The following is a 16,715-nucleotide window of genomic DNA, read 5'->3' as shown; positions in this document are numbered from 1 at the left end:
TACTTTCAGTTCGTTTAATAAGGGAGAAATTAATTTATCAATAAATAAAAAGGGACGTTTTTAAATTGGGGGTAGAAAGTGCACCCAGGTAATTTCTAACCATAGAATACTTTTCAGTGATGACTCACAACAACTGTAATTCATTTTGGTACTTTTAGCTCGTTTAATAAGGGAGAAATTAATTTATCAAGAAATAAAAAGGGACGTTTTTAAATTGGGGTAGAAAGTGCACCCAGGTAATTTCTAACCATAAAATACTTTTCAGTGATGCCTCACAACAACTGTAATTCATTTTGGTACTTTAAGCTCGTTTAATAAGGGGGAAATTAATTTATCAATAAATAAAAAGGGACGTTTTTAAATTGGGGGTAGAAAGTGCACCCAGGTAATTTCTAACCATAAAATACTTCTCAGTGATGCCTCACAACAAATGTAATTCGTTTTGATACTTTCAGTTCGTTTAATAAGGGAGAAATTAATTTATCAATAAATAAAAAGGGACGTTTTTAAATTGGGGGTAGAAAGTGCACCCAGGTAATTTCTAACCATAGAATACTTTTCAGTGATGACTCACAACAACTGTAATTCATTTTGGTACTTTTAGCTCGTTTAATAAGGGAGAAATTAATTTATCAAGAAATAAAAAGGGACGTTTTTAAATTGGGGTAGAAAGTGCACCCAGGTAATTTCTAACCATAAAATACTTTTCAGTGATGCCTCACAACAACTGTAATTCATTTTGGTACTTTAAGCTCGTTTAATAAGGGGGAAATTAATTTATCAATAAATAAAAAGGGACGTTTTTAAATTGGGGGTAGAAAGTGCACCCAGGTAATTTCTAACCATAAAATACTTCTCAGTGATGCCTCACAACAAATGTAATTCGTTTTGATACTTTCAGTTCGTTTAATAAGGGAGAAATTAATTTATCAATAAATAAAAAGGGACGTTTTTAAATTGGGGGTAGAAAGTGCACCCAGGTAATTTCTAACCATAGAATACTTTTCAGTGATGCCTCACAACAACTGTAATTCATTTTGGTACTTTCAGCTCGTTTAATAAGGGGGAAATTAATTTATTAAGAAAAACACTTTTTATAACAATACATATTTTATTAAACTGATAAGTAAAATAAATCCAAAAGTAAATAGCAAAAATAAATCTGTTCATAGGTACATGTAAATAAAAGTAAAATAAAACGTAAATAATTTAAATTTCAACTATTTTCCTTTATTGTTCCAATTACTTAGTATTTCTGCAGCTTTTTTCAAATTTTCGTCCTTCTGTAAAAAAGTAAAAAAAAAACAGGATAAGATTTTAAGTATAATTGTCGTCATCATGCTATAAATTAATTTTACCTTAATAAAACAATAACGAACACAATTTTCAGCCAAATGCTTATGAGGTTCGCTGTAAAATGCAGTGGGGGGAATTCCTTGCAACCCTACGTTTTTAATCATCCACTTTGTAAATCTGTAATCCTTGTATTTATCGTTTTCAGAATTCATGTCGACTTTAGATGCTACAACATATGTTTAAAGTAATATTAATTAATATTTAAAAGTGGATACATAATAGCATATTTGGGAAAAAATCTGGTAATTCGATATTTTTTCACCTAATGCACTCCAATCAGCTATCATAAAATAACCCCCTTCAGGAATGGTAGGTTTCATACCGACCTCCTTTAAAAATTTCCCCATAAAATCCCTCTTGGATTCTAATTCTCGAGGTAAAGAGTTAAAAAAGCACTCGTCTGAATTCAGTCTTGTCAGTTCCAATTCAAAACCCATGGCTATAGCTTCCTAGCAAAAAACATTCCTTGCATTTTTTAATTTACTTTTGAAAATATAAAAATATTACTTTCGAATTATAATATGGTACATATTAGCATTGATGTTTCTGTTTCTTTTTTTCGAAGAGTTTTTGATTGTATATTTTTAGATTTAGAAAAGCTTTTGAAAACGATACCAATTTGAAACTTTTGGAGAAAAACAAAAACCAATACATTTTAAATACATAATGTGTTCCAGAGTTTCAACGTGGTAGGAGAAAAAGAATTAATTACCTGGATGGGTGTACAATGTGTGTAGACACAATTCTGGTGAACCATAAACAGGTTGTTTATAAGGTTTGCAGGCCCATATGCCCATCCAGTTTTCCATCCTGTAACACTAAAGGTTTTGCCAGCAGAACCAATAGTTATTGTCCTTTCCCACATGCCAGGAAAAGTGGCTAAAAATTATTCAAATTAAGTGAACTACTCAACTACTTTCAGGCAAAATTAATCTCCTACCAATTCTTATATGTTTGTTTGGTTTGTAAACCATCCACTCATAGACTTCATCAGACAGACACAGTACGTCCCATTTTATACAGAGATCCGCTATTACCTTTAATTCAGCTTCAGTAAAGACTTTACCCAGCGGATTATGCGGAGTATTTAAAATAATCATTTTCGTTTTTGAATTGAATAAACCCTCCAACTCGTCACGATCCAATACCCAATCTCCAGACGATACAACGTCTGAATTTTTTTTCTAAAAAGTATACTACTGTTACAATTTGTCAAATATTAATAATAAATGCACATAGTAATTTTTTGGGATCTTACATTTTCAAAATACTCCTAATTTCGCATCTTAGGATATTAATATTAAAAGTCTAAGATAATCAATAAGTCCTACATTCAAGTTTGACAAAATTACTAGGAAATTTTAAAAAATCTAATTTTATAGTTATATTATTTACATATCAATATTAAAGGTAATTTGGGCAAGCTTTCCTTATGTTTCATCATTATAATTCTTGTATAATTACTCAAAAAAATTAATAATCCTTGTATTTTGTTTAAACATTAGCTGGGTAACACTAAAAAACTGAAAGTATTAAATGGTTTTGAATAACTAAAGAAACCTAAGCAAATTACACATGTAAAAGTTTAAAAGTTTTTAACTTGTTTTTCACTCTTTACACAATTTTATCCTGAGATTCAATATAAACTAATTATTTATGGGGTAATAAAACATTTTCATTACCAATCTCAAAGGAATAAAACGACAAATTCCTTTTGCTGACTTGACCATTGGTTGATAACAGTCAAAGTAAGGTTCAATTATGATAACTTCATCTCCCTCATCTACATGGCCTGTAATTGATGAAAATAGAGCTTCATAAGCCCCAGATGTCACCAATATTTCAGTCTGTGGATTTATTTCTTTTCCTAAAAGTCTGGAGTATAGTTTTGCCAGAACTGCTATCAAACGAGGATGGCCCTTTTAACCAATACTAAATTATTATAAATTTTTAATGTAATTGAAAAACTTACAAAACCACGAGTATATTGTTGTAACAAAGGGTCAGGACTTCTTCGAAAATCAGCTAGGGCTTTTGTAATATATTCAGGGGGTGCATAGTCAGGAAAACCTTGTCCCAAATTCAATGGCTTATTTTCCAAAGCCAGTTGTATGTACTCAACCCTAAACAAATATTAAATAATCAGCAACAAAAAATCTTCATTAAGCTTTACAAATTATATAAATATACATGTTATAAATGATACAGAAACCTACCAAACACTTTTTTCACTCCCTGCATATCTTGCAGGCAAATCAAACTTATTCTTCTTATTCGTACTCATTTCTGCACTCATTGAGCTACTCCTTATAATATTTGAATGTTTTAATGCACTTAAAATTGTACTTTTTAAAATATTTCTTATCACTTGAATGCCCATTTAACCTACAACACAACCAAATAATTAAATACCATTTTTATTGCCAGTAAGGTAGTAAAGTATATTGTATTAGGATTACAACTGCTTAATTACTTATTCCTTGTTTTAATTTTTCATACCAGTTAAAAATTGCGTAACCAGTCCCTGAATAGAAAGAAAATAATATGTTTGTTTACTTACACTTATCAAATATACTTACATTAACCAACATAACAGATATTTGGAAAAAAACTGTTATTATGCGTCAATTTACATTCTAAATATTGTCCTTAAATATTAATTACAATAAAATTTGAAAACTGAGACGTGTATAAACTTGAAATTGTAACTGTAACTTACTAGGGACGTCATACTTGTTATCATCTTTTTTAATCAATTGCTTAAACGCGTTATTTACTTAAAGTTTAAAAAGTTTATCACTTTGCAAGTAAATAATACAGTGGCTTTAATTTTATATTTATATGTAAATAAAATTTATTAGTTTACAGCATTTACCTTATTTCTCACACGAAAATGTAATGGAAGTAATTTCGTTGTCGATTTTGAACAGATTATATTCATTTTATATTAATTTTTTCAGAATTATTCATTTCTATTAATAATCGGTGAATTTTTAATTTTTTTATTGTATTCAAATTAATTGAGAAAATCGAAGATACCAGAGCCATTACAAAATTCAAAAAGAAGCGCGGGCGCCAAACTTTTTAAATAGTATGGCGGTAGTGACATGTGAAACTGATAGATTTTAATTTAAATTACTATCAAACAAATGTTAAAAACTGCCAAATTAGAAACGCAAATACAAAATTTATAAACATTACAACAAAATGGGAACAGCACAAGAAAGATTATATGCTTCTTGGGCACAACAAGATAGATATCGTAAGTTTGAACCGGTATTATGCGCTCTGTTTAAAATTAATTAATGAAGGATCGAAAGTTTTATTTATTGTTTTATAATTTTTTCAATTTATAAACTCTATTGTAGGCTACACGGCTCGCTCGCCATTTCGGTCTGCAGTATGTCAAGACTTAAAATCGCCAGATTTTACTTCCAATTATCGAAAAAGATTAGGTACAGAATGGGTACCTGTTACAACAAGTCGTCCTGACCCACCACTTCTTGTCCAGCCAGCAGAAATTTATCATACACATGTGGGACACATCCCCAATTATGGTGGACACATACCTGGGGCCGTTTTCAGGTAAAATATTTTGGAAGCTTATTTATGCTTATAAGCCTTAATTTAATAATTGTTTTATTAAAACTTTTCTTTTTATATATGCTTAGATTTGGAAAAACCTTTGGAACTGATACCAAAGACGCAAAACGATGGTTGAGAGGAGATTTCAGTGTCTAATGGAATAATAATTTCGATACACGACAAAAAACAAATATTTTTTAAATACCACTGAAATAAATGAAACTTAATTGATGATAAATGTATTTCAAATTATATGCATGAATTAAAAAAGGATAAAACTTTAAATTTCCTATAAGTTTTAAATTTAGACAATAGATAAGGTTTAAAGGGAATTTCAAAGAAAAAACAATTCACTTTGAAGAAACTATAAGTCAAAAACAATAATAATACATCATATTTAAATACATTATGCAATAACTTTAAACTTAAATAAATCAACTCATTTTTTTCTCCTAATCTACAAAAAACACACATCACAACCATCATCACAAGTCAAATATTAAGAGTGAACAATTGCAATGCAAAGAAAAAAGAATCATAATATTAACATAAGGTATGATAAATGCTTGAGAAACAGACAGACAGACATTATGTAGGTAACTACCTTCTTTCTAACGATTGGATTGAATTAATTAGATTGGTTGTTAACTAGATTGATTAATTCATTGGTAAATTCAGAAATTTATCAGCATCTGAGATCAGATTGTACAGTAATTAATCAGAGGTAAGAAGAATGTTATTAAAACAATGAGAAAGCCACAGTGACGCCACATCCAATAAACTTCATAAGGATTCGCTTATGCCTAAAATGATTTACCAATGTAGATTTAATCTTTTAGCTTTTATCAACAGTTTGGTTTTCAGTCTTTGTGCATATTCAAGCAGTTTATCGTTACGCCCACCTTAAATTAGTAAAACAAAAATTTCATCTCCAAATATATATAAAAAAAATCAAAAACTTCCTCCCCCTTTCCCTCACAAACATTGCCACAACACATATTTATCATCCTAAACGACTGACATGTATAGTTTATTAATCAACTATTAAATTCAATTATAAGCAGCAAAACTATTGCAATTTGTTTCCTGCATTCTTTTTTTAATTATCATTACATTTTCTACTATTCTGATAGGGAAATTGAATGTTTCTTAAAAGGCACTCACGTTTGAAAGACTTTAAAAATTTCTTAACGCTATTTGTTGAATTTATCTTTTATTTACTTCTTAATTCTTATCACGATTTATTTTCCAAATGAGCTAGAAAATCAGCATAAAGCATTGACGATCATTAAATTTTGTTTATTATACAAAACAACTCTGTTGTTTTACAAATAATATATGCCACATATTGAAATTTAGTTTAAACGTAAAATAAATTATATTTTTGAGATAATTGTAATAATGAGGAAATTAATTGATATTTTTATATGAAACCTTAAACGTTTACTGAACAATTTACATCAGTGTGGTTTCATGAATGCAAGGAATTTTACTAACGGTGCTTTTTTTTTGTAAAAACACCATAATAGTAAATTAGGTGTGGCGTCACCTGATTATTAATATGTGAACAAAGTTGGAAAGCTAAAGTACCACATAGTATTGGTTTCCTGCGCAAATAAAAATAGCTTTTATTTTACCAATTTAGTAGTCTTTTGCCGGTTGAAAGTCCTTAAATGTTCCCGGCACCGGACGAATAGAACAGGAAATTGCTGGATGGCCCAAAATTAACAGGCGTCTTGGGACTGGCGCACGTGTATATAAAGTCATCTGACTGTAGCTGGGTACGATTCATGTTGGGTTCTGATGCCGACCGATGAATTTTTGGTAGGTTTCGCAAGAAACCTTCAAGGGATGCGTGGATTTGTCTAAACAATGGCCTCTCGTCTCTCGTAAATTTGATGCAATCTTCAGTTAGCCGCCTTAATGCTTTAGGAGTATCCGATCTGAGTTTGTTTAGGTCTGGCTTTAAAGCACCTCGCCCCACCATGAAAAGAATCTGATCCTTATTATTTATATTACTGTAGGGCAATTGGCCTGCAAGCAATTCGAACAAAACAATCCCAAAAGCGTAAACATCCGACTGGAAACTATAGGGATTGTCTTCTTTCATCCTGATCACTTCAGGAGCCATCCACAGAATGGAACCAGTCGGTTGATGAAACTGCTGCGATCCTGACCATCTCGTCTTCGCCGTGGCCAGACCAAAATCGCCAATTTTAACCGTCAGATCATCGTGTAAGAATATATTATTGGATTTCAGGTCCCTGTGTATTATATTTTTTGCGTGCAAATAGTCCATTCCTTGCGCAGTCTGACGTGCAATCTCTATGAGGGTGAACAGTTCGAATTTTGTTTCGAAAACGTGCAAGTGCTTATACAAACTGGAACCTTCGCACCACTGTGTGACTATGGCGAGTTGTGGTTTGCTCACGCAACCCATGAAAAGAAGTATATTAACGTGTCTTGTCTTTCGTAAAACTGCAACTTCATTCTTAAAAGCTTGTAGCTGGGCTGCTGTTGGTATTTTAACGTTGAGCGTCTTGACGGCAACAGGTCCATGCCAGTGAGCTTTGTACACGGTCCCAAAGCTACCCGATCCCACTCGGGGACCTACAAGGATCTCGTCAGCAGGTATTTCCCAGTCCTCAATGCTCTCTCGAGGGGCTAAAAGTGGCTTGCTCTCGTCAGCAGATCTCGCTCGGGGCCGTCGAGGTTGCAAGCAACTAGTTGGAGATGCTTGAGTGCTTCTACAGTGGGGAGGTGAACCCCCTTCACCTGCTCTATTTAACGACAAAGATCTTGGAACGTCTTCGGCACCACCCCTTACGTTATTTATACAAACATTCGGCGCTGAACTGGATCGGTCGTGCTGTCCCAAAGTGCCTGGATGGCGGGGCTGACGTGTATGAGTTAAATGTAATGCTGCTTGACCAGGATGTAGAATTCCAGCACTTGAATCAGATGGTCGCGCTAATAAAGCACGATAATATGCATCAGTCATTCGAACCTGTGAAGGAAATGAACAGTTATTTCCTAAATCAAGTGATAAAGATCATTTTTTAAACAACATCAAAAGAATCAATAAAAGTGTATTATATAAGAGATTAATAAATTAAGTGGACATTCACAACATAAGCTTAGCTTAAATTGTTAAGAATGAATAATTTTAATTATTGTATTAACAAACATATACTAAATAATTATATAAACACATACTTGATGGCATAAAGATGGAACACCACTTGCACATCTTTGATGGAATTTGTATCCACAGGTTCTGCAGTGGAACCCTTGAAAAAGCAGCCTACGACAGCATTCACAGAACACAAGTGAAAAGAATGTCTTCCTTACAAAATTATGGGAAATACTTGTGGGAATTGGAAACTTGTCTAATATTTTAACTGTAATTTCATCACATTCAAGAGTACTAATGTCCACGTCCCAATTCACCGGAATATTCGAACTCCCCATGTAAACTACACACATTTCACAAATAAGATTTCGAAGGTTCATTGCTTTGGCCAGTGCTTCACGTAATGTCAGATTTTCACGCACTTGCACACTAGTCCTCTGTTGGTTCGGTAAATGGGCACGCAAAAACGTCTTAGGCCTCTTCAGTGTATTATTTTGCGAGGGAGTATTGTAGTGTTCATACTTGGATTCACTTAAATCTGGACTTTCTTTCCCATTACTCAGCTGCTCCAACAAACGTCTTTCTTCTGCTTCGAGTTCGTGTAATTTAGACGTCAAATCTTCATACTCTTTTAAGTACATAGCCGGAGGATGTTGAAAATCGGCAAATTTTGCATTTAAGGCATCAATGTTCGTTCGCGTTAAACTTATCACATTCTCTATATTCCGTAGTTCTTGCTGAATGTCCATGTCTTCACTATCAGTCGACATTGTGGGACTAGGGCACCTTATTTTTATTATTCCGAATGCATGTCCGTTAGTTTTTATGTTGTTTTGATTCGCTTTAGTATATTCTTGTAATACAGCCATTGCACTTTCCCATCTTCCCTTCTGTCAACTTCCATTAACCACCAAATAGTCAAGATTATGTCAAGATCAAATGTCATTGAATGTCATTTTTAGTCACCATAAATAAAACTCATAATCATATCACTGATTCTGGCTCCATAACATATGCCGGTAAAGAAAAGGGATTTCCCCTTTTTTAAAGGATAATTGAAATCAAAATTAGACAGCAAAAAACATAAATAATTTATTTAGTTATCTCTTTAAAACCATATCACAGCAACTATACATATGTATACTACATTAATTAATTCTTCTTTCCATTTATCTTACTAAACTTATTTCTTGATACATTATCAAAGAATAACAAGCCAGCAGCTCTTTCAATACTCTCAGGAGGGACCTAAAAAGTGGGACAAGTCATTGCACATATACATTACTAAAATATTTTTATTTTACCAGAAAGCTGGTTAAAGGAGTTGCATCATCTATAACTTGATTAGGCATAACATATGCCTCCAATTCCAATTCCCCACTTGAAGATTCCACAACAACCACTTTAAAAAAATGAGTAGGCACAGCTACATTATTAGAACCAATTACCTGGTATTTTATATATGTTTTGCCATCAGATTCTTTTCTAAAATATTTAACATAAATGAATTTTACATTTTCACTTGATATGTTAATATAGTAGTATATAAATAAAATAAGCCTTGGCTGGGTTAAACTTCCAGACCTAATTCAACCTAAGCAATTGTCAAAAATATAGAAATTTAAAGTAATTATTAACCTTGGTAAATACAAAGGTCCTGTGCAGACATATACATTAGGATAGTTTCTTGTCAGTTTTCTTACATATCTTTCTAATCTATTCCATGAATCCCTATTAAAGCCTCTACCTACTTGAGGAGCCATATTTGACAAGTAGAAAGTCTGTTCAACATGTTTCTGGTTTGCTTTATGATTTCCAGCAGCTGCTAAATGTCCCCTATCAAATCCAGAACCTCTATAATCTGAATTGTCTGATCTAAAAGAAGTAATTTCATTACTTACTTTTATAACAGAAATTGGTTAAACAGTTTACCTAAAAAATGGGTGAATACTCTCATCTGGCTTAAAATCACATTTAGATCTATCAACCTTGTCATTATGTACAACATGTTCATGTGTTAAGTGCTCAAATACCCAATGTGCTACTCTGTTTCTTCTATCATAACTTAAAACATAATCATCAAAAGATCTTATGTTATCCAAACTAGGGAACCCATATTTCATTATTTGAGAAACTCTACTAGCACTTGTAGGGCTCTGTTGGACTGGTGCTGGAGAAAGTGGTGTGGCTGCCAGAACTGAGCCAAATATTGAAAATCTTGGAAAATCACTAGATACTGGTAAGCTGTAATCTTGATTGCATTTTCCATAATACTTTTCGAAAATTGAACCAGCAAAAAAACTTCCAAGACTCACAGCACCAAGGAAGGTATACTTGTTTAACTTTCTTGCCATTTTTGCAGTTCAAATTACATTTCCATTTATTAAACCAAAACACTATTTTAAGTGTAAGATTAAGGTTAAGCTTTCAAAACATAGATAAACTTTCAAAAGTATACAATTCATAAACTAGCATAAAAAATTTGTGACTAACGACTCACATAAAGGAATACCAGTACTATAGATAATCAGTACCATGAAAATTTGAAATAGTAATTTGAGGGATAACCTGTAACAGTCATGTGCTCAAATTTTGTTTTATTCATTAAATTTGTGAAATAGTTTAAAACTGTGCATAAAATTCTTCCTTCTATAATCGACATGGATGAGAATTACTTTAACGAAGCTAAGAATTTATCAGAAAGTGAAAAGTTATTGCTAGCTGCCCAGAACTCTCGTTTGGTACCTGAACATAAAGCAAATATGTTGGAAATCGAAGCTAAAAAGCATTGGGATCTATTTTACAAAAGAAATGAAGACAGGTTTTTCAAAGATCGTCACTGGACAACTAGAGAATTTACTGAATTATTAGATAAGGATTTTGCTTTAAAAAATGTGATCATTATGGAAGTGGGTTGTGGTGTGGGTAATTTTATTTTTCCTTTAATTGAAGAAGGTTTGGATGTATTTTTTATTGCATGTGATATCTCTCCAAGAGCTATAGATATTTTAAAGAAGAACAAGTATTTCGATGAGAAGAAAATAAATGCTTTCCAAATAGATATCACTACTGAAGACATATTTAACAGATTAGAACTAAATTCTGTAGATATAGCTACATTAATTTTTGTTTTGTCTGCAATTCATCCTGATAAGTTTGAATTAGCAGTGAAAAACATTTATAAATTATTGAAACCAGGTGGACTGGTTTTATTCAGAGATTATGGATTGTATGACATGGCACAGATTCGTTTTAAATCAGGGCACAAGATTGCTGAAAACTTCTACATGAGGCAGGATGGCACAAGGTAAAGCCATATAAATTTTAATTAATTTAGTTATTGTTTTCTTTAATTGTAGGAGTTATTACTTTTCTATAGAGCATGCTTCAAGAATATTTACTAACCAGGGATTTAAATTAATGACCTGCACTTATGTGCATAGAAGAACTGTAAACAAAAAAGAAAATATAGATGTCCCTAGAATATTTGTCCAAGCAAAATTTTCAAAACCTGGTCCAGATACTTAATCCTTTGTCTAAAGATGAAATAAATGTATATTGTGTTAATGGAATATCTGGTAATTGATTATTTTTATTAACAAATACATTAACATATGTATATAGATACTAAAATGATGATTAACTAATTATGATCTTATGTGATTCTTATTTTATTAGCTCTATCTGATGAAAACTCTTTAATTCATTTGTCCATTTTAGTTTTTTAAAACAATTAAAACAAATTCTTTAATTTTCAGGTAAACAGCTTGCTCCTAAAATTTTGGTAAGCATTTTTTACAGATCTTTTGAATTGTTTGTTTGCATTTTAATAATTATAGTAAATGATGATAGTGTAGTGCATTTGAAACTATCAATGAGAATAAATTGTTGTTCAAATAAAGATGTCTTTCATACCATATAAAATGCTGATTTATTAAATTTTGTATGTTTAAATATGTACATGTATTTGTGTCTGCTACTAATCACCTTTATTTTTACAGCAAAACACTAGAACAGGAAAAGATGGTGAGTTATTTAAAAAATTATTAAATAAATATTGATGCACATTGCATACTATTATACTGATGAATGCATAGTTCATATTATTTAAACTGATTACATTAATTCTTTCGCTCCTATCTGATACATTTTTATTTAATTTAATTAAGTTACCAATAATTTGAAGTTAGTAAAAAAGAAATTTGTTTTCCAGATTGACTTGAAGGACTATTGCAATGGCATCTTCACACTTCAGTAAGTATTCTCATTAATAATTTTTATAAAAATTAATTATGATTAATAAATCTTAATTGCTTTTCTTCTTTATTCAAGTAATCCTATTCCACAAACTTATATTTTGATTATTATCTTTCTTATGATGACTGCATAGTTCATATGATTTAAACTGATTACAATTCTTTCGCTCCTATCTGATACATTTTTATTTAATTTAATTAAGTTACCAATAATTTGAAGTTAGTAAAAAAGAAATTTGTTTTCCAGATTGACTTGAAGGACTATTGCAATGGCATCTTCACACTTCAGTAAGTATTCTCATTAATAATTTTTATAAAAATTAATTATGATTAATAAATCTTAATTGCTTTTCTTCTTTATTCAAGTAATCCTATTCCACAAACTTATATTTTGATTATTATCTTTCTTATGATGACTGCATAGTTCATATGACTTGAAGTGATTACATTATTTCGCTCCTATCTGATAAATTTTAATTTATTTAAGTAATGTAAATTTACAATTACTTTCCACTTAGTAATAAAGTCCTTTGTTTTTACAGCCTAATTGCAAGGACCATTCTAAAGCCACGTTTAGGATTCAGCAACTTTTAAATCTTTTTGGTAATTATCCTATATATAAAATACAATTATTTTATTTAAAAAACTGATTTTTCTAAATCATTATGATGACTGTCCATATTTATGATTTCAATTGATTACAAATTTTCTGACAGTTTTATAATATTTACTATAAGTAAATTTTCACCTTTGAACTTAATAATCATATTTCTTTGTTACAGGATTTTTTAGAGAACCTTTTAAGGCACATTTAGGATTTAGTTCTGAAGCCCTTTTTTGTACAGAAGTATTGGATGATGAATCAAATAATTGTAATAAACTTGATATTGATAATGGTAAAGTTTAACTTTTTTCTAAGTGTTAACATTATTTTTTAAATTTGCATGGAAAAGGTAGCCTTTTCCCCAATCTCCTCATACATATAAAAATACACTTTCTTTGAAGTTCCTTACTACTTAAAAGTACTTTGTAATGTAAATGTAAGTCGACAATAAAAATTATTTTTCAATATAAAAGTATTAACTGGATTTTTATAAAGACCTTACCAAAAGAAAATGAAAAAAAAAATTTAAAAGTGACAATTGTTTTTACCTTTAATTAGGACATTAGTAGAAATGCAAGGTAAATAATAAAAATTACGACTTTAATAAAGTTTTCCAACATTAAATTAGCAGACAAGCAATATAAATCATTTGGATCATTGGATCAATATTATCGATTTATTATTATTTTTAAAGGTGTTTAACCTCACTTCTTCATTTTAGAGTGTTTCAAATCATTATTTTTTTAATTAAAACAAACTGATTTCTTTACGTTTAGAATTTAATTATTAAGTAAACAGAAAATCTAACTTTAAAATATATTTTTACGTTTCTGCAGATATGTGTTTTAATTGATAGTGATGAGGTTATCATAAAGATTATTTGTTATTTGTGAGAAGTATCTTGTTTGTTAACCTTCTGTGCCCCCCATGAACATATTTTTTGATATCCGTTTAAGGGAATTTATACAAATAAACCACTGTGCCAATTAAAATTTAGTTATAGTCGAGATATTTAAACTGTAGCTATGGCAACAGGTGGTACTGATCACATTGGTAAGTGTATTTGCCCCAAAATGATAACATTAAAAGTAATGTTACATCTGTAAGAAGATTATCTCAACACGCATAAAATTAATTTATATTAAAAGAAAAGATAAATACTTAGATGAAAAGTTGCCACAAGCATGGTGTATTTATTTTAAAATACTTTCAGCCCTATTATCTGTTTCCAACAAGAATGGGTTAATACCTTTAGCACAGAATTTGTCGAATTTAGGATTCTCATTGGTGGCAAGTGGAGGCACAGCAAAGGCTATTAGGGATGCTGGACTATCAGTAAAAGATGTGTCAGAAATTTCCGGCGCCCCCGAAATTTTAGGTGGTAGAGTTAAAACTCTTCATCCTGCTGTTCATGGAGGAATTTTAGCCAGGTAATTATTTAAAGTTTCAAAACAAAAATTATTTTCAGTTTATTAATAGATACATTATCTTAATGTTTGAGGGGCTTTTTAATTAAATTTAAATAAATAATTATAATTATGTATAAAAAATTATTTAAAATAGTTTTTCCTACTATTTAGATTAATCCCTTCAGACTTACGAGATTTATCAAATGAAAAAATCAGACTTATTCAGCTGGTAGTGTGCAATCTTTACCCCTTTGTACAAACTGTATCAAAATCTGGGGTAACAGTCCCAGATGCAGTTGAAAATATTGATATTGGGGGTGTCACACTCCTTAGGGCTGCTGCGAAAAATCACGACAGGGTGACAGTTGTTTGTGATCCATCAGATTATGATAAAATAATCCAAGAAATAAAATCTTCATCAAATAGGGACACCAGTTTACCCACAAGGTACCTAAGTATTTTAAGTATCACTCAAACATTTGGTATTAAGTAAATAACAATTTATTTTCAAATCTTTATCTGAAATCAAATTAAAAACTAATTTTTATCTAATCATTCTTTTATACATTTAGCAATATTTGTTGTTTTATTTTAAGAAGAAATATTTTGATGCACTTTATCTTTCCATTTCAACATATATTTATTATCGTTATTTTTAGACAAACATTAGCTTTGAAGGCTTTCACACATACGGCTCAGTACGATGACGCAATATCTGATTACTTTAGAAAGCAATTTTCGTCGGGTGTTTCTCAGCTACCCTTACGTTACGGCACCAACCCTCATCAGAAGCCTGCGCAACTTTATACCACATTAGAAAAACTTCCTTTAGAAGTTGTAAACGGTTCTCCAGGCTTCATTAATCTTTGTGATGCCCTTAATGGTTGGCAATTAGTGAAAGAGTTAAAAGGCGCTTTGGGATTACCAGCAGCAACCAGTTTTAAACACGTATCACCTGCAGGTGCAGCTGTTGGCATACCTCTCGACGCAACTGAGGTGAAAAATATATGTTGTTTCTCGCTAAGATATATTTTTAATTAATAAGTAGAAAAAATAATTGACATTTTTTTTTGAACAGGCTAAAGTGTGTATGGTTGACGACATCTTGGACCAATTGTCTCCACTGGCTTTCGCGTATGCTAGAGCGAGGGGGGCTGATCGTATGTCTTCCTTTGGAGATTTTATTGCTTTATCAGACGTATGTGATGTTCCAACGGCCCGAATAATTTCGAGGGAAGTATCTGATGGTATCATCGCACCGGGTTATGATACTAAAGCTTTAGAAATTTTGAAAAAGAAAAAGAATGGAAATTACTGTTTATTAAAAATAGACCCTAATTACATTCCCGACGAAATGGAGAGACGAGTTCTGTTCGGATTGACGTTGGAACAGAAAAGAAATGATGCAAATATAAATGCAGAGTTATTCCAAAACGTTGTTTCTACTGCGTCCGGAAAAGTGCTACCGGATGCGGCTGTCAGGGATCTAATAGTTGCCACGATTGCATTAAAATACACACAGAGTAACTCAGTTTGTTATGCAGTCGATGGACAGGTGATTGGCATTGGTGCTGGTCAACAGTCCAGAATTCATTGTACACGATTGGCAGGTGATAAGGCTGATAATTGGTGGTTAAGACACCACCCACGCGTATTGGGAATGAAATTCAAAAAGGGTACCAAAAGGGCAGAAATCTCAAACGCAATTGACAATTTTGTCAACGGAAGCATTGGTAAGCTAGTTTTTCTATTTAACGTTAAATGTTTTGTGGAATTATAAATTGTAGGAAGAGACATGGATCGGACTACTTGGGAATCTGTTTTTGATGAAGTTCCTGTAGACTTAACAGACGCTGAGAAACAAAAGTGGTGTAGGGAGATGCGTAACATAGTGTTATCTTCAGATGCATTTTTCCCATTCCGAGATAATGTCGATAGAGCACATTTGGTAAGTTACTTGGTCCAAAATAATAATTCAAAAAAACACTTCTATGAAATAATATTGATCATTACTTATTTTATAACATAACATTTAAACTGTTTGACGTTTATTTCTTTCAGAGTGGCGTGAAATACATAGCAAGTCCTTCAGGATCTACCAACGATTCTGTTGTGATTGAAGCATGCAATGAACACGCGATAACACTCGTTCATACTCAATATCGTCTATTTCATCATTGAATTGAAGCAGTGAGTAATCTTTTTTTTGTTCTAACAACTTTTTGTATCTTAGCATTCCTCTAAAATAAACAAATGAAATAATGAAAACCGTTTTTATATTTTTTAAATATGCGACATAATGGACCCTTAATTACAAAATGGCCCTTAATACTTTGAATTAAAAAATAATACATAACATTTATAGGGTAATA

General features: G+C 31.4%; 6 protein-coding genes and 3 non-coding genes across 12 annotated transcripts; 6 read left to right on the top strand and 3 right to left on the bottom strand.

The window, feature by feature from the left end:
• Positions 1-1,151: 1,151 nt before the first annotated feature.
• LOC108739222 (kynurenine--oxoglutarate transaminase 3) lies at positions 1,152-4,097 on the bottom strand. 3 transcript variants are annotated; one of them, XM_025974620.1, is made up of 10 exons: positions 3,936-4,097; positions 3,830-3,880; positions 3,573-3,741; positions 3,329-3,479; positions 3,039-3,275; positions 2,297-2,540; positions 2,069-2,235; positions 1,619-1,805; positions 1,359-1,522; positions 1,152-1,283 (listed from the first exon to the last, which is right to left on the bottom strand). In XM_025974620.1, the coding sequence occupies exons 3-10, from the start codon at positions 3,734-3,736 to the stop codon at positions 1,221-1,223; spliced, it is 1,377 nt and encodes a 458-aa protein (XP_025830405.1). In that variant the 5' UTR covers positions 3,737-3,741; positions 3,830-3,880; positions 3,936-4,097; the 3' UTR covers positions 1,152-1,220. The 3 variants fall into 3 exon arrangements, with proteins under 3 accessions (XP_025830405.1, XP_025830406.1, XP_025830407.1); XM_025974621.1 differs by having other exon boundaries at positions 3,856-3,880; XM_025974622.1 differs by lacking the exon at positions 3,830-3,880.
• A 134-nt stretch (positions 4,098-4,231) lies between these two features.
• On the top strand, positions 4,232-5,226 carry LOC108739262 (UPF0605 protein CG18335). The gene is made up of 3 exons (XM_018473086.1): positions 4,232-4,618; positions 4,725-4,941; positions 5,028-5,226. Exons 1-3 carry the CDS (start codon positions 4,564-4,566, stop codon positions 5,095-5,097), a joined length of 342 nt encoding a protein of 113 aa, XP_018328588.1. The 5' UTR covers positions 4,232-4,563; the 3' UTR covers positions 5,098-5,226.
• A 1,071-nt stretch (positions 5,227-6,297) lies between these two features.
• LOC108739255 (raf homolog serine/threonine-protein kinase Raf) lies at positions 6,298-8,996 on the bottom strand. The gene is made up of 2 exons (XM_018473077.2): positions 8,158-8,996; positions 6,298-7,948 (listed from the first exon to the last, which is right to left on the bottom strand). Exons 1-2 carry the CDS (start codon positions 8,941-8,943, stop codon positions 6,611-6,613), a joined length of 2,124 nt encoding a protein of 707 aa, XP_018328579.1. The 5' UTR covers positions 8,944-8,996; the 3' UTR covers positions 6,298-6,610.
• A 148-nt stretch (positions 8,997-9,144) lies between these two features.
• Positions 9,145-10,523, bottom strand: LOC108739260 (endonuclease G, mitochondrial). The gene is made up of 4 exons (XM_018473083.1): positions 10,007-10,523; positions 9,713-9,949; positions 9,379-9,559; positions 9,145-9,322 (listed from the first exon to the last, which is right to left on the bottom strand). The coding sequence occupies exons 1-4, from the start codon at positions 10,426-10,428 to the stop codon at positions 9,227-9,229; spliced, it is 936 nt and encodes a 311-aa protein (XP_018328585.1). The 5' UTR covers positions 10,429-10,523; the 3' UTR covers positions 9,145-9,226.
• Positions 10,524-10,623: 100 nt separating this feature from the next.
• Positions 10,624-13,493, top strand: LOC108739261 (methyltransferase-like protein 6). Of its 2 annotated transcripts, XM_018473084.2 has the most exons (8): positions 10,624-11,381; positions 11,434-11,652; positions 11,833-11,858; positions 12,076-12,100; positions 12,288-12,328; positions 12,407-12,618; positions 12,873-12,933; positions 13,113-13,493. In XM_018473084.2, exons 1-2 carry the CDS (start codon positions 10,735-10,737, stop codon positions 11,600-11,602), a joined length of 816 nt encoding a protein of 271 aa, XP_018328586.1. In that variant the 5' UTR covers positions 10,624-10,734; the 3' UTR covers positions 11,603-11,652; positions 11,833-11,858; positions 12,076-12,100; positions 12,288-12,328; positions 12,407-12,618; positions 12,873-12,933; positions 13,113-13,493. The 2 variants fall into 2 exon arrangements, with proteins under 2 accessions (XP_018328586.1, XP_018328587.1); XM_018473085.2 differs by lacking the exon at positions 12,407-12,618 and having other exon boundaries at positions 13,113-13,489.
• Positions 12,149-12,226, top strand: LOC112904499. The gene has a single exon (XR_003231139.1). It is a non-coding gene; the product is annotated as a small nucleolar RNA snR60/Z15/Z230/Z193/J17 (small nucleolar RNA).
• Positions 12,438-12,516, top strand: LOC112904498. The gene has a single exon (XR_003231138.1). It is a non-coding gene; the product is annotated as a small nucleolar RNA snR60/Z15/Z230/Z193/J17 (small nucleolar RNA).
• LOC112904500 lies at positions 12,730-12,805 on the top strand. The gene has a single exon (XR_003231140.1). It is a non-coding gene; the product is annotated as a small nucleolar RNA snR60/Z15/Z230/Z193/J17 (small nucleolar RNA).
• Positions 13,494-13,756: 263 nt separating the features above from the next.
• On the top strand, positions 13,757-16,611 carry LOC108739240 (bifunctional purine biosynthesis protein PURH). The gene is made up of 7 exons (XM_018473058.2): positions 13,757-13,987; positions 14,148-14,364; positions 14,515-14,790; positions 15,003-15,339; positions 15,422-16,076; positions 16,131-16,291; positions 16,405-16,611. Exons 1-7 carry the CDS (start codon positions 13,960-13,962, stop codon positions 16,522-16,524), a joined length of 1,794 nt encoding a protein of 597 aa, XP_018328560.1. The 5' UTR covers positions 13,757-13,959; the 3' UTR covers positions 16,525-16,611.
• Positions 16,612-16,715: the final 104 nt, after the last annotated feature.

This window comes from Agrilus planipennis, unplaced genomic scaffold (genome assembly GCF_000699045.2).
Source record: "Agrilus planipennis isolate EAB-ADULT unplaced genomic scaffold, Apla_2.0 scaffold140, whole genome shotgun sequence".
Classification (NCBI taxonomy): Eukaryota; Metazoa; Arthropoda; class Insecta; order Coleoptera; family Buprestidae; genus Agrilus; species Agrilus planipennis.
This window is presented reverse-complemented; position numbering and strand designations above follow the sequence as displayed.

Coding starts and splice junctions, on each gene's coding strand:
- LOC108739222 (XM_025974620.1), bottom strand. CDS start 3,736: ATGGGCATTCAAGTGATAAGAAATATTTTAAAAAGTACAATTTTAAGT. Junction 3,480..3,572: donor GGGAGTGAAAAAAGTGTTTG/GTAGGTTTCTGT, acceptor ATATTTGTTTAG/GGTTGAGTACATACAACTGG. Junction 1,806..2,068: donor CACATTGTACACCCATCCAG/GTAATTAATTCT, acceptor GTTTTTTGCTAG/GAAGCTATAGCCATGGGTTT.
- LOC108739262 (XM_018473086.1), top strand. CDS start 4,564: ATGGGAACAGCACAAGAAAGATTATATGCTTCTTGGGCACAACAAGAT. Junction 4,619..4,724: donor GGCACAACAAGATAGATATC/GTAAGTTTGAAC, acceptor ACTCTATTGTAG/GCTACACGGCTCGCTCGCCA. Junction 4,942..5,027: donor ATACCTGGGGCCGTTTTCAG/GTAAAATATTTT, acceptor ATATATGCTTAG/ATTTGGAAAAACCTTTGGAA.
- LOC108739255 (XM_018473077.2), bottom strand. CDS start 8,943: ATGGCTGTATTACAAGAATATACTAAAGCGAATCAAAACAACATAAAA. Junction 7,949..8,157: donor TTCCATCTTTATGCCATCAA/GTATGTGTTTAT, acceptor TTTCCTTCACAG/GTTCGAATGACTGATGCATA.
- LOC108739260 (XM_018473083.1), bottom strand. CDS start 10,428: ATGGCAAGAAAGTTAAACAAGTATACCTTCCTTGGTGCTGTGAGTCTT. Junction 9,950..10,006: donor AGTATTCACCCATTTTTTAG/GTAAACTGTTTA, acceptor TACTTCTTTTAG/ATCAGACAATTCAGATTATA. Junction 9,560..9,712: donor GGACCTTTGTATTTACCAAG/GTTAATAATTAC, acceptor TAAATATTTTAG/AAAAGAATCTGATGGCAAAA.
- LOC108739261 (XM_018473084.2), top strand. CDS start 10,735: ATGGATGAGAATTACTTTAACGAAGCTAAGAATTTATCAGAAAGTGAA. Junction 11,382..11,433: donor ATGAGGCAGGATGGCACAAG/GTAAAGCCATAT, acceptor CTTTAATTGTAG/GAGTTATTACTTTTCTATAG.
- LOC108739240 (XM_018473058.2), top strand. CDS start 13,960: ATGGCAACAGGTGGTACTGATCACATTG. Junction 13,988..14,147: donor AGGTGGTACTGATCACATTG/GTAAGTGTATTT, acceptor AAATACTTTCAG/CCCTATTATCTGTTTCCAAC. Junction 14,791..15,002: donor GACACCAGTTTACCCACAAG/GTACCTAAGTAT, acceptor CGTTATTTTTAG/ACAAACATTAGCTTTGAAGG.